The sequence below is a fragment of the Heterodontus francisci genome, chromosome 12 (genome assembly GCF_036365525.1).
Source record: "Heterodontus francisci isolate sHetFra1 chromosome 12, sHetFra1.hap1, whole genome shotgun sequence".
Classification (NCBI taxonomy): domain Eukaryota; kingdom Metazoa; phylum Chordata; class Chondrichthyes; order Heterodontiformes; family Heterodontidae; genus Heterodontus; species Heterodontus francisci.
Genome location: NC_090382.1, coordinates 83,524,754 through 83,540,501, shown reverse-complemented (window position 1 = coordinate 83,540,501; position 15,748 = coordinate 83,524,754). Strand labels below are relative to the sequence as shown.

The following is a 15,748-nucleotide window of genomic DNA, read 5'->3' as shown; positions in this document are numbered from 1 at the left end:
TTGGGAGTACTTTTACAAAAAAAGAAACTTTTTGTGATGTTTATTTGTATGCATGAAGTTTTTTTTCTTTTTTGTTTATTTTTGTATTTTTATAATTGCAACTCCTCACCAGTGGATTATTGCTGAGCTGGCATGCTATACCTACTCCATGGTGATAGTGCCGCTTTATGACACACTCGGACCTGAAGCCATTCGCCACATAATTAACACAGGTAAAAGGAACATCATACTTCTCAATTATATGGCACTTATTAAATTTAAATGTCGAAAAGGTGAAATCAAAGGATCCTTAAATTCAAGGGGTTAAAATTAACAATTTTCTGAGGTCCAAACCTCCTATTCCTAAATTAGGACAAGCAGGATATATTCCATTGAAATCCAGTGGACCAATAGTTTGAGACTAGGGAGAAAAATAATTGATTTATCTCCATAAACCATCACATAGAAATGTATATTCTTTTTTTTTTTAAAAATGAATAATCAAATGTTTGATTTTTACTTTGAGTTTTTCTGATCAGGGATGGAAATGGAAAATTAAGAAATGACAGAAGAAATTAAAGCATTCTTATCCTGACTGGGACAAAAATGGCTTCATGGAGACATAAATTACTTGACATATTAATTTACATCACAGACACATCTTTGGGACCTCTGAATGTTGTCACATCACTAGTATAATGTCATTTATTGAAAATGGCTTGGTTTTTCAGAACCAAATGCTTCAAATTCTCCCCCAGTATGGTGATATCCCTGCTTTGGCAATAGATCTGAAAATGTTCCATAGATTCTACACTTGTATCAGTATTTTTAATGCAATGGTTCAGAGCAGATTCTTGCTTCAGAATGTACTTTGTCACTTTTACATTGATACTAATACCATTCTTTCTGATGAATCAAAAGCTCATACAGAAATTGCATGGGTGCAGTATAGCAGGGAAGCCATGCCCAGAGATTATTGGAATGAAGCTTAACTTCAGTGCGGATGCAAAACAGCAGGGTGAATAACTAGCAGTTGATCTGCTACTGCACGTTTTGCACCCATACCAAAGTTGAATTTTATCCTCCATAGATCTCCACTTAAATGCCATTCTTTCAGAGTCCAACCTCCAGTGTAATATTCCTATACCAATCTGTCAGGTCCACAGGATTCTGTTCGACTGCAGTTCAACTGTATATATTTCCCAATAGTTGAATGTGTTAGCAGAAAACTTATTTCCAAATAATGAACTTCATTTCCTCTCCCTCCTCACAATACAAATAAGTGTATTTTCTGAAAATCATTTTATTTCACCATTTTTTTTTTTTGCTTTAATATACTGGCTGCATGAAAGTATTTTTGGGAACAATTTCTCAAACTTTACACATAACACAATGAAGCAAAATATCACTGATGAAAATGATGCATTCTGTCTCCTTGCAAAAAGTTTCCCAAACAGTTTTTCATACGGCAAATAATGTTTATTTTAAAAGGGCTACAAATATTTAATAAAACTGTATGTATTAATGACTATACTTGAAAACTGAGGGCAAAATTCTATCAGCCCTCTAGTAGCAGGGAGTCCCATAAAATTGAGAAAGACAGCAGGGAGTGGAGTGCCCATCGCCTTTCTGACAACATTCAATTTAGTTAATGATGGGGAAAGTCGAAGATGGTCTTCACGTCAAGAGGCCACTTAAGGGCCTCATCTCACTGCTGTTGGCATTTTATCAGCAGTGGGGGGGGGGGTGCCTGCGCCATGTGTGGAGGCCACCCAGTAACTCCAGGAAGCCTCTATCGGCTGGTGCGCAGGGGCCTCCTGCTTGAGCAATCTGTGGCCCACGGAGGGTCTCCAGCAGCAAGTGCCGCCATCCACCCCCACCACTCACTGGTACCTGCCTGACTGGCCCCGGCAAGTCTGCCCTACATACCTGCGGTCCAGGGTTCCATGGCTGCTCCTGGTCTGGGACCTGATGCAGTTCCAGCAGTAGCCACTGCTCCCAGTGCTGCTGCTGAGACTGCTGAGCTGCCAGCCCTCTGATTGGCCAGCTCTTGGAGCCGGATCCCCATCCTTAAAGGGACAGGAACCCTGGTGCTGGGCAGTTAATTGCCCTAGGGTCATAAAATGCAGTTGGGGGTCCTCTAAATGGCCGCGATGGGTTTTTCCCTCCTGCCAGCTGCATAAAATTCAGCCCTAAGTATGAATTGCTGCGCCAAGCCTCATCTTGTTAATTGCTTATAGTGAATGCAATGCAAAATTCTATCTTGCTGTTCAGAATATCCTTACCTTAAAAAAAAAACCCTGTAATTACTGTAAAAACTGAGTTTCTGATTAGATTTAGATGTAATTGTTATCTTTGTCCACAAAATTACAAAGTGGACTCTTCCTATTCCCATCCAGTGCCAAAATTCTGCTGTGAAAAAAAATACCATTTTATACACTTGATAAGATGTAAATGGAGCGTTACCCCTGTTCCCCAACACAATTTATACTCCTCTTGGGCAGGGTGGGAATGCAGAAGAGAGTTACCAAGTTTCTAGAGTTATTTGTATCTTCCAATTTTTTTTATTTTTCACATTTCTCGATGCACCACTAATGCATACACTTCTTTTTAAGCTGAGATTTCCACAGTTATCTGTGACAAGGTAGAAAAAGCAAAAATTCTTTTGAAAAATGTGGAGAAGGAGGAGACTCCAGGCTTGAAGATAATTATCCTAATGGACCCATTTGCAATGGACTTGGTTGAGATGGGAAATGACTGTGGAGTACAAATACTGGCACTCCAAGAGGTGGAGGTATGTGAATTATGTCAGTAGCACATTCAAATGGTACCTTGCAGTTGTTATGCAAATATGCTGTGGCATGTAATTGTCACACTGCTGGCCGTAAATACTGATTTCATCCCAATTGCCAAATAAAGACAAAAACCTGGAGGGCAAGCCAGCGTGTACCACTCTTGTGTAACTCTTGGCAACTGACTCAAAAGTAGCAGAGGTAGAGAACTGGAAGCTGACACCACAATTTTTACAGGGAAGCAGGGAGGGAGCTGGAGCCAGTGGTGAGGGGTTGCAGGTTTAACCATCTGGAAACCTGGAAGAACAGGTTTCCATCAGGTTCTACTGAATTTAATGGAAGGAGCTGATTGCCATTTTTAGAATCCACTTCTCAGTAGCAGCCAGTTAGATTAAAAGCTTGTCTGTGAGGTAGGCCTGTGACACCAGGCCGCAGCTGGGGAGCATAGGGGGAAGGAGAGAGACTGGGGCTTGGGGGAACGACATCGGCTGGAGGGCTTAGGAGATCATAGGCCAGAGAGATCGGGGGCATATGCAAGGAGAAGATCACTGTGATGGGCCAGGGGGAAGATTGAGGGAGCAGGGGCCAAGACAAAGATGGTGGGGGGAGCAGAAATGGCAAGCCATGGAGGACATCAGGAGGGCATTGCATCACAGGGTTGGGGGCTCTGATTGCAAGGCAAGGAGTCTGATCATTGGAGAGGTTAACAGGGTAGTTTCAGAGAACAGGGAAAAGCAGTCCTGTTCCTCCCCTACAAGTGCTGGAAAGGCACTTACCTGTTACATCATCAGCTCCCTTCTGCTGTTGGATTTCCCAAGGCCTGGGAAACCAGGCTGGCCAGTCTTAAAGCTGGAGCAGAGATTAAAAACTTAGGAATGCATCCTCATTCAAATATTTAAATGAGGGATCCTTCTCCTGAGAGCAGGTTGGCTGCCTGCAACAGTCCCGTTTCTCTTAAAACCAGAAGTGCAAGACAGGTTGGGTTCAGGTTTGCAATTTTTTTTCTGGAGAGTTCTGATGAAAGGTCATCGGTCTGAAATGTTGGCATGATCTTACTTCCAAGGCGCCTTTCGTGTGGGGAGACATGGTGAGAGTGACAGGAAACTGAGAAGTAGGGGTTTACAAACAGTTGCTTGGTAGTACAGAGCTTCTCTTTTCAGAATGAAAAGAGAAATGTTGCCAAAGCTTTTCGTCTTGCACTCATCAGGACAAATACCAGAATGCCAAATTTCAAATGATCATAACAATTTATACTACAGGAGAAAAGGGTGCTGATTGGTTGGCAAATCAACTCTGGTTGACTGAGGCATTGCCATGGAGAAAGCCACGGGGAATGGCTTACTAAGCTTCCAGGTAATTCAAAAAAGGCAGAGAATGGATCCCTGCATATAAATGTATGTCGCTTCTAGCAAGCGTAAATGAACCACATTATGAGCTCGACTGATTATCTTAAATTGGTTGTCAGCGTAGCTGTTAGCGCACTCAGGATTGTTCAAGTGCTGCCCAATCGCAGAATCACATCTAAGACTTTTTGTTTTGGGTTTTGCAAGAGTGAGTTGGTTGAGTACAGTCAGTACTCTGCCTATTATGAACAGCTGAAGGAACATGTTTGATTCAATCAGCCAGTTGTTGGGATGTACGGCCTATGTATTTGGCATCGCACGGGCACTGAAATTCTAATGTCGACTGATGGATGTGATTCCACAATTGGGAAACACTTGCTGAACAATCCTGAGTGCACTAATAGCTACACTAACAACCAATTTAAGACAATCGGTTGAGCTCATAATGTGGCTCATTTACGCTTGCTAGAAGCGACATACATTCATATGCAGGGGCCTGTTTTCTGAAAACAAAAGGAATATGTTCATGTCTTTCGCTTTTTTTTTGAATTACCCGGAAGCTTGGGGAACCTATAAGTTCCCCGTTGCTTTCTCAATGGCAACACCTCGTCCAGAGTCGACTTGGCAACCAATTAGCACCCTTTTCTCCTGTGCTATAAATTGCTGTGATTATTCGAAATTTGGCATTCTTGCACTTGTCCTGATGAGTGCAAGACAAAAAGCTTTGGCAGCATATCTCTCTTTTCAGCAATGTTCAGGTAGGGGTTTCCAAAACATCCTGCAGTGAGTTGGTTATCTGCCCCTCAACCCATCTCCATTAAAACCAGAAGTGGGAGGGTTGGAGTAGAGTTACCTCACTGTGTTAAAATTACCCCCAATGGAACACAAGACATGACATCTGAATAAACACTGAAGAGCTCCCATTTTAAACAGGCCAGCAGACATGTATCTCCACAGGGATGGAATCAAGTACCTCCCTTTAAAGAGGCTCTGCCAATAAAATTATTTGAATTAATTCAAATTAAATTAAATTGAAAGGATCATATCAAATGAGATCAAAACAAAGTTACATGCAGTGCTGATCAGTTGCAAAAGGTGTGTAACAAACCAGTAGAAAAAGATAGAGTTTGGACAGCCTCAACAATGGCATGTGTCAACAGCACAAAAAAGCATATAATTTTGCTGCATTTGACACTAACTTTTCCATCTCTCGGAGAGGCCACAAGGATGACTGGTGGGGGAAATTGGTTTTCTAACATTAGGATTAGGGTAGGGAAGTTCACTTGCATTTGGTCTGAGGGCACAATACTGACACAGGGTACAAAAGTTAGAAAATGTACCAATTTTAACATGAGCCCAGATTGATTTGATTTTGTTTTTAAATAGATTATAGAAATAGCACTATACAATTGCAAATCCTTTGCTAATCATTCTATGATGCTTTTCAATAGTTTATGTTCTGTAGTGTTTTATCAGCAGTGTTCATTGAAAAGCCCAGAATAAAGAATGAAACCACATGGCAGCATTTTCTTTTTTTCTGCTACTTGATAGTTAGCCAGTGAGTGAATAGCATCCTTTGCAGGGCTGTGTTTGAATAACAAACATGATTTAAAGATGAAATGTGTCCCAGTTCACTTTCTTCTCTTGCTTTCAGAACCTTGGACGGATGAACAGGCAAACTCCTGTGGTGAGTGAAGTAATCTAATTGACTTTCTTTTCAGTGGATATGTCATTCATATTAGGGACGAGTAACTTGAAAATGGACATCAATAACAGCCAGCATAAATGAATACATTGTATCCTTCTCTAGTTTTCAGCTCAGATTTATTTCTTGTACAGCTTGCACTGCTCTTCGTTTCTTCATTTTTATTTTCTATTCTCAGCCTCCACGACCTGAGGACCTATCGATTGTCTGTTTTACTAGTGGAACAACAGGTATGTGCATAAGAAGTGACATTAATTAATGGCATTAAACATTAAAGTAAACTTTGCATCCCTATCTCAAGACCCATATGTGCCTTACCAGGGAAGCAACCAATGAAGTACTTTTTAAAGCATGGTCACTCCTGTAGTGTAGAGAAATGTAGCAGCCAATTTGTGCACAGCAGAGTCTCACAAATGTCAATGAGATAAATGACAAAATAATATGTTTTAGTGATGTTGGTTGGGGGATAGATAGCTTCCTTCTTGGTCAGTGTGTCTTGGTACCTATTGAACCATCTGGGGAGCGCACTTTCTTCATCTAAATCCATGACACTGTTTCAATCAGGAGTACAGCTCACACTTGTACTTTGGTGGTCCAAGACCATCTGTATTCCCCACAGACCCTACATCTTTTTAATTCGGGGCTCGCCACTCATATCAGTTTTCTTAAAATGTGTAGAACTTTGTCAAATTCTCTAATTAGTTAAAGTAAATACAATTGCAAATCATTCCCACTCTTTGCCTTTTGAATGCATTTTTTCCAAAAGGCTATTATATAAGAGATCTTTTTTACCTTGCCGTTTGCTAGCTTCCATAGGAACTGCTAAGCAAAATAGTATCTGTCCCCTACCACTGCAGTAATGCAGCTTGCCTGCAATGTTGTACTAAGAATCCTGTCGACACATCTGCTCTCGAGCATTACTTTGACATGGTTAAGAAAATCTCTCATGGAGTTCAGAATCATGAATTTTTAATTTGTCCACAATACCTATTTTACTGCAGATTGTCAAATATCCACGATAAACTCTTTATAATCTTTGGGAATAAATTCATTTGGGCAGTATCACAAAACAAACTGTGTCGAATTGCCTGCTTCAATAGAATTGAATCAAGCGGGGCATCTACCAGAGGCCAATGAGATACTGCCTGTTTTGCGCTCTGGTCCATTCTATCAATGCAGCTTCCAGCAATTAAAGTTCCAATTTTCTAGATTCTCATAGATCTGAAAGGTTGATAATTGACATTTTAAACCCTCTAAAATTGCATTTGATGAAAATGCCAAGTTCTAACCATTCCAAATACATTTATGTATGATAAAACGTATGGCTTATCATTAATACCATTTGTGTCTTGATTTTGAAAACTAATCCTCTTAAAAACATTATAAATGCATATGTTCTCCTAACTGTTGTAATTATTGGGCAAATAAAGGCAGATTTTCATTTTCGGCTTACCTGGGGAAGACTTAGCTTTCAAGTACAAAGGAAAGAAAAAAGGGGTGGAGATTTGTGATGCATTATGGGATCAGAGGTGGAGGCCTTCTGGCTACTGCTTTTGGAAAGTAACCAAAAAGGTGCAAACTGGTAGTTACTATAACTGTGGCAGGCCTGAGATTTTGGCCTGAATTTTACCATGGGCTTCAGGACTCCATCGGGGTGGAAAGCTGGCAGGGGAATACTTACCTGGCAGGGAAGAGACCATGATCAGTGGGCTTTGAGTAAAATGGCTGTAACCAATTCGAGAGCTTCAGGCCAGGGTGTGCGTAACACTGTTTTGGGTGGTGGTGAAGGACAAGGAAGGAGATGCACCGTTGACTGTACCTTCTTCATCAAGAAAATCCTCATCGATTGCTGTGGATTCCAAGCTACGGACATCTTCTGCCTGCAGGACTTCCCCAGCAGTGGATATTTCGACGTGACGTTCAAGAATGTGATGGGATGCATCAAGTTCCTGAAGGTATTCAAGGAGAAAGGGGACCGGGCGCCGCTGTCCATCCTCAAAGCGGAGCCACTCTTCACGCTGCCATCACAACGTGACCGGGTGGTGACAATTCACCTCTACAACACCCATGTTCCTGTCGTGGATGTACTCTCCTTCCTCGCCAGGTACGTCGAGGTGGCCGGCAGCAGCACTGATGTCAAGGACCCTTTTGGGATTTGGACCAGCAAGCGGCAGGTCAAGGTGACCTTGAAGGTCGATGCCAATGGAGCCATCATTCACCCTCCCTCCAACTACGCTATCGGGGAAAGTCGAGGCTTCTTGGTCTATGCAGGGCAGCCCAGAGTTTGTCGCACCTGTGGCAAATCTGGTCACGTGGCAGCTAACTGCACCACAGTTGCCTGCAAGAAGGAAGGCCATCAGACCAAGGACTGTAAGCAGAGTAAGTCCTGCAACCTGTGCGGTGAGGCAGGCCTCCTCTATAAACCTGCCCCAAACGCTGCCTCAGTTATGCTCGGGTGACAAGTTCCAAGAAAAGGCCGGGAGAAGGAACAACTAATGCGTCAGGTGCTGGAAAGGAGACAAGCAACCTTCTCCGTAGCAAGGAAAGTCTACCTGAGAAGGAGAAGAAAGGGGATGCAGCTGAAACCAGTGACCCAACACCTACCCTGTGCCCGGAAACCCCTCCTCCACAGACAGAATCAATGGAGGAGGAGGCAGCAGATGGACAAACAGGCCAGTGGCAAGTGGTACAAAGGAAAACCACAAACAAAAAACCTCCAAAAGCGGAACAGGCCACCACCCAAACCAGTGGCAAGAGGAGGCTATCATCTGAGACAGACTACAGCAGCTCCTCCTCACTGGACGAGGAAGTGCTGGAACGAAGGCACCTGCAAAAGAAGTGGCAGAACTCAAAGGAGCTGGAAGATAAAGCCCCCCCCCCCCCTCCCCAGCCCCCGGGCACTGGAAGCTGTGCCCAGTGCGCCCCAAACCCAAAGCGCCGAACCTAGCGACATGGCCAGCGTATCCCAGCTCCGGGACAGAGAGCAACGACACATCTGGTGCACTCCAGCTCCAGGAAGCTGGGAGCAGTGATGTTTTCAAGGAGGAACAGAGGGGAAAGATACCAGCAGCAGAGGACAACCCAATCCTTGCTGCCTACAAGACCCCCCCCTCCCCTCCCCTCCCCTGCCCCCCCGATGTCACCCCAGCGGAACAAACCCTGCATGAGAAACCAGGAGGGGTTTCTGAGCCCAACGAAGGTGAAACAGCTTGTGTACACTATGGGTGTGCAGAAACATACCAAAGGACTGGGACTGTGGTGTGGGAAGCAACAACTAACTTAAAAATGGGTTTAAGGATTGCTTCAATTAACGTGTGTAGCATTAAATCCACTACGCGGTGTGTTTCAACCTTGGACTACCTTGCCAAGGTCAAAGCCGACCTACTGTTTCTGCAGGAGTGTGGAATACCACAACTCAGCACCGACAGGCGATGGTGGTCCCATGGGCCATCGATCTGGTCGGGGTAATGATTCCCGTTCCTCCGGCCTGGGTATTCTGCTGCAGGGAGGTAACTTCATCTCTGAGGTTAAGGAGGTGGTGGGCTGTCGCCTCCTCATAACAGATGTAATGTACAGCAATGCTCTGCTCCAGTTGATCAATGTGTACTCCCTGGTTCAATGTAGCGAGCGGCTGACCGTCTTCCAACAGCTCCCACTGAGAGAGACAGAGAGAAATGTTCCGACTCCAGAAAAGAATGCAAAATCCGGTCCGGCTGGAGTCGATGGGGGTCGAGGTCAAGGAGGACCTCCTTGAGATGAAGAGCCAGCAGGCCTCGCTCTTTGCCACGGAGGCCTCCAAGATCATCTTCCGGTCCAGAGTCCACTTCATTGAGTAGGATGAGACGTGCTCACGTTACTACTTCCAAAAGCTACACAGAGCTGTGATCAGCAGCCTGAAGGAAGAGGATGGCTCGGTAACGTCTTCGCAGTCCGACATACTAAGGATCAACAAATCCTTTTATGCTGGGCTGTACGACGCGTAGCCCACAGACAGCAGAGCCTCCCAATCCTTCCTGTCATCTATCACAGAGGTCTTAGATGATAACATGAGGGAGAGACTGGACAAGCCGCTAACTCTGGACGAGCTGACAAAGGCCGTCAAGTCCTTCGAGACGAGTAAAACTCCTGGAAGCGATGGCTTATTGGTTGAGTTGAATTCGGCCCTGTGGGACTGGGTCGGCCCAGACCAGCTGGAAGTATACGACAGTATGCTCCTGGCCGGCAACATGTCAGAATCCACGAGGAAAGGCATCAGCACCCTCATCTACAAGTGGAAGGGGGAGTGGGCAGAAATCCGAAATTAGCGGCCCATCTCACTGCTTAATGGTGACTACAAGATTCTGTCCAAAGTCCTAGTCAGTTAAGTCTGCTCTGGAGTTGGTGATTCACCCTGACCAGACCTGCACTGTACCCAGAAGGAAGATCTCTGATAGTCGCGCGCTACGATCACCTATGTACGGGACAGGAGGGTGGACACCTGCCTCATCAGCCTGGACCAGGACAAGGCTTTTGACAGGATTTTGCACATCTACATGATGGACGTGCTTTCCAAAATGGGATTTGGGGAGGGAATCTGCAATTGGATCAAACTGCTCGACACAAACATCAGTAGCGCAGTCTCAATCAATGGGTGGGAATCAGACAGTTTCCCAATCCAATCTGGAGTCAGACAGGCTGTCGTCTCTCCCCTGTCTTGTTTATTTGCTGCATTGAACCCTTTGCTGAGTCTATTAGGAAGGATGCGAGCATAGGAGGGGTGACAATCCCAGGCAGTGGAGGCACTCGTGTCAAAACCTCCCTGTACATGGACTACGTCGCTGTATTCTGCTCGGATCCGCTGTCCGTTTGCAGACTGATGAGTATCTGCGACCAGTTCGAACTGTCTTCGGGAGCCAAAGTTAACCACGGCAAGAGTGAGGCCACGTTCTTTGGGAACTGGGCTGACCGATCCTTTGTCCCCTTCACCGTCAGGTCAGACTACCTGAAGGTGCTGGGGATATGGTTTGGAAGGGCCGGGGCGTGCACCAAAACCTGGGAGGAGCGAGTAGCCAGGGTACACCATAAGCTGAGCATGTGGGAGCAGCGATCTCTCTCCATTGTGGATAAGAACATGGTCATCAGGTGTGAGGCACTCACTTTGTTGCTGTACGTGGCACAGGTCTGGCCCATACCCCACTCCTGCTCTGTGGTGGTCACCCGAGCCATTTTCTGCTTCATCTGGGAATCCAAAATGGACCCGGTCCGGAGGGACACGATGTTCAAACCTCTGAATTAGGGCAGAAAGATGTACCCAACGTCGCCCTCATCCTGATGACCACCTTCGTGTGCGGCTGCATCAAGCTGTGTGTAGACCTCCAGTACGCAAACACCAATTGTCACTACGTGCTGAAGTTCTATCTGTCCCCGTGTTGCGAAGGATGGGCCTGGTCACATTGCCACGGAACGCTCCATCCAGTTGGACCGTGCCGTACCACCTATCCTTCGTGGAAAAGTTTATGCGGAAAAACACCTTTTGACCAGCAATCCATCAGACAGTGGTCTGCACGGAATGTCCTCCAGGCCCTACAGGAAAAGGTGGATCCGGTCGGATGGTTCCCCGAGCAGGCTGCCCAAGTCATTTGATAGAATGCGTCACCACCAGAACTTTCAAACAAGCACCAAGATGTAGCTTGACTGGTGCCGAGAAGAGCCCTCCCCGTCAGATCCTTTCTGCATGCCCGGCGTCTCACACTGTCCGCACAGTGCCCTCAAGGTGTCTGGTGGGGAAGAGACAGTTGCCCACCTCCTTCTAGAATGTGTCTTTGCAAAGCAGGTGTGGAAAGAGATGCGGTGGTTTTTGTCGAGCTTCATCCCAAGCAGCCCTGTAACACGGGAGTCTGTGCTCTACGGGCTGTTCCCAAAGACGCACACCGAGATAAACATCAACTGCTGCTGGAGGACTGTCAATTCGGTGAAAGACGCTCTTTGGCCTGCCCGAAACTTGCTTTTCTTCCAGCACAAAGAGTTGTCCATGACCGAGTGTTGCAGACTGGCACAATCCAAGGTCCAGGACTACGTATTGAGGGACGCACTAAAGCTTGGGGCAGCAGTGGCAACGGCTCAATGGGGAAAGAGGACTGTGTAAGGTCCCCCCACCAAGGTGAACTGAGGGGCTGGATCCATGGAAAACCCCTCGGGCTGTATCCAGAAAATATGGATTTGCTGCAAAATGTACATGGCAGGTAAAATGAAATGGAAGGGTTGTGAGGCAACTCACTCCTGTATTGAAGGAAACTGATCTCCTTTGCACTCTGTATTGTCAATTTGGTACTGTTTTGTCATGAATTTTTTGCAGATTTTTCTGAATAAAGTACATTTTGGACAAACAAAAAAATTGTGGTGGAAAGCGGGTCCCAAGTCCGCATTTGCTTGCAGTGGGACTGCCTCATTGATTTTACTGCAAGCAGCCTCCTAATTGTCCACCTGTGGGCCCATCGTCCAATTAAGGATGGCATGCAGGCTCCCAATACTGCCAGCTCTATCAGAGGGCCAGCAGCTCTGAAGCCTCAGCAGCGCCAATGGAAGAGGTGGTCGCTGCTGAGGCAGGCAGAAGACCTCAGCAGCGCAGACAAGTAAGTGTAATAAAAAAAAAAAATGAAAAGTTCAGGAGGCCAGTGGTTGGAGGGGAAACCTCTCTTGGGAGATCACTGGGGTTAAGTGGGCTGAGGAGGCTTCCTTGCCTGCACGGGGCCCCCTCTTTGTGCCTCTGGCTCCAATGGCTTCCCCGGCTGCTGCAGGGAGGCCACCTCTATTAAGCTGGTGGCCTCCCTATGTGGCGGGAGAGGGGGGAAGCTCTCCACCATTGGCAAATGCTGGCTGCTCCATAAAATGGCCCCGAATTGGGCCTTTTAAGTAGGCAAATCAGCAGCCTCCCTCCTTAGAGCAGGGAGCCAATCCACATCATAGGCTGCAGGGGCCGGTAAAATGCTGTTCTTTTATTTCTGTGTCTGTTCCATCTTGGACCTTGGCTGATGACCTGAACCTGCAAACACAAGCGGGTTTAATCAGGCCAGACTGGGCGCAAATGGGTAATCATTGTTGTTAATCCTTAATTTCATTCTTTCACAACTGTAGTGGTCTTGACACCCAGCTAAAAATATACTATAGTAATTGTTGATTATTTATTTTAAAATGTCTTTAATATATTAACACCATCCCATTACTCTTGTGTTTTTTTTTACAAAACAACAGCCAACAGTAAATGGAATCCATTCCAGCCTTGACTTGCCCGACTCTGTTAACTCCTCCATATAATCAAGGTCATGCTGCATGTTCTTCTACCATGTGGTTGGAACATTCTTTCATTTCTGCAGCCTAGGTTCGGTTCAGTCCAGCCTTGACTGATGAGTTGACATTCTCCTCTCTCTTGACTGCATTTAAAATAATCTCAATGAATTTCCTAAAGAGCATGGATCACAGAACAAACTGACCATAACTTGACACTAAATTCGCACGGGTAATTTTCCTAGGTTTAATACTCAAGTAGCACCTGAAAACAAGGCACAGGAATATTGGGCTGGATCTTGAGCAACCCTCGACATTCGTGATCCGTGATGGGGGTGGGGGGGTGCGGTTCCTGAAGATGGCTCTGGATGAGGCCCACCATGGATGTCGACGGCGCAGGGCCCAGCCCAATCCTCCCGGCAGTGGCGAGACTCCGTGGCGGCCCCCCCCCCCCCCCCACCCCCGGATAAGGGGACCACAATTTGACTATTTAAATCAATAAAGGTAATTAATTTAAATATACTCACCCACGAGCTTGAGGGCCCGCTGCGATATTCGGTACGGCGGCCATCCCTCCCACGCCTTCACATCCCCGTCCGGGGAAACGAGGCATGACGCTGATGGGGCGGGTGGAGAAGCTAAGTTTCAGTGCAGGGGTGAGGGGGTTCAAATAAACATAATGGGTGTAGGGCCTGGTGGGAAGGGTTGTACTTTAAACTTTGTGCATATTTGGAAGGGGGGGTGGTGGGGGGGAAGGTCAGATGTTAAAGGTAAGTGTTTTGTGGGGGGAAGGGCAAATAGTTCATGTAATTGTTATTGGTGGGGGGGGGGTGGGAAAGGGGCGTTGGAACTTTATTTATGTATTTCTGGGGGGATACTTCTTTAAAAATTTAATATCCCGGCAGGGCTGACTGCCCTTTAAAAATGGCATCAGTGGCTGCGCACAGGCAGCTGACTCCATTGCTATTTAAATGAGCCGCCGCACTTGAGATCATGACGGTTCTTTGGCGTGTGGCCCGCACGGGCAGGCCGCCATTTTATCAGCTCACCGCTGAAATTGGCAGCAAGCTCATAGAATCCAGCCCATTGGGCGTGAATCTACCCCCTCTTCCCCCACATCCACCCCCCACCCCCCCCACCCCCCTCCGTTTTGCGCTTGAAGGCACTGCAACAGAATTTCCTGTATGCATTTTCAGGTGTTTAATACTCACTGAACTTGAAGGCCTAAAAAAAAAAAAATCGGTTAATTTCAGTTTTGACATTTTCCATTGGCTTAGCAGCTTTTTGTGGGAGAGTGTTCCAGATTTCCACTATCCTTAGTGTCAGGAGGCACTTCTCTACATCACTCCTGAATGGCCTAGCTCTAATTTAAAGATTTTGCTCCATTGCTCTGGACTCACAGGAGATAGTTTCTCTCTATCTAACCTATTAAATCTTTGAACATCTCATTATATCACCCCTTAACTTACTGTACTTGAGGGAATGTGAACCTAGTCTAAGTAGCCAATCCTCAGGATTTAACCCTTTTAACCTGAGTGTAATTGTGGTGAATCTTCACTGCAGCCACTCCAAGGCCAGTGTATCCTTCCTGAGGTGCTGTCCCCAGAACTGAATGCAGCTCTCCAGGTACAGCCTCACCAGGACTTGATACAACTTTAACATAGCTTCCAGCTCATTGTATTCCAGCCCTCTGGAGATGAAGACTAACGTTATTTTTGTAGCTGCCCACTATTTTCTGGTGATTTCTTTAGTCCGCTAAATCTCTCCTCCACAGTTCCCATCGTTTTACCATTTAGAGAAAACTTTGATCTATCTTGGGTCCAAAGTTGTTGTCTCGCACTTCCCTGTGTTGAACTCCATTTGTCACAGATTGGGTTTAAATTTTGCAAAATTCCCTAGATTGTGGAAAGGTCTCATCTGATTGGAAAATGGCAAATGTGACTCCTTTATTCAAGAAAGGAGGGAGACAGTAAGCAGGAAATTACAGGCCAGTTAGCTTAACGTTTGTCATGGGGAAAATGCTGGAATCTATTATTAAGGAGGCTGTAGCAGGGCCCTTAGAAAATCTCAATGCAATCAGGCAGAGTCAACATGGTTTTATGAAAGGGAAATTATGTTTGGCTAATTTATTGGAGTTCTTTGATGAAGTAACAAACAACATGGATAAAGGGAAACCTGTGGACGTGATGTACTTGGATTTCCAGAAGGCATTTGACAAGGTGCCACATCAAAGGTTACTAAGCAAAATAAGAGCTCATGTGTAGGGGGTGACATATTAGCATGGATAAAAGACTCGTCGTCAAACAGGAAGCAGAGAGTAGGGATAAATGGGTCTTTTTTGGGTTAGTAAGCTGTAACTAGTGGAGTGCTTCAGGGATCAGTGCTAGGACCTCAACTATTTACAATCTAGATCAATGACTTGGATGAAGGGACAGAATGTATGGTTGCTAAATTTGCTGATGACACAAAGATAGGTAGGAAAGTAAGTTGTGAAGAGGACATCAGGAGTCTGCAAAGGGATATAGATAGGTTAAGTGAGTGGGAAAATATTTGGCAAATGGATTATCATGTGGGAAAATGTGAAGTTATCTATTTTGACAGGAAGAATAGTGGAGCAGCATATTTAAATGAAGAAAGATTTCAGTTAGAGTTACAGAGGGATCTGG

General features: G+C 45.6%; 1 protein-coding gene across 3 annotated transcripts in view; it reads left to right on the top strand.

Moving 5' to 3' along the window:
• LOC137375961 (long-chain-fatty-acid--CoA ligase 6-like) overlaps positions 1 to 15,748 on the top strand; it is a 118,152-nt gene that overhangs the window by 35,554 nt on the left and 66,850 nt on the right. For all 3 annotated transcript variants that reach the window (XM_068043763.1, XM_068043762.1, XM_068043761.1), the window contains 4 exons: positions 113 to 212; positions 2,595 to 2,773; positions 5,769 to 5,801; positions 5,998 to 6,049. In XM_068043763.1, coding sequence (XP_067899864.1) covers positions 113 to 212; positions 2,595 to 2,773; positions 5,769 to 5,801; positions 5,998 to 6,049 — 364 coding nt within the window. The remainder of the gene's footprint in view (positions 1 to 112; positions 213 to 2,594; positions 2,774 to 5,768; positions 5,802 to 5,997; positions 6,050 to 15,748) is intronic.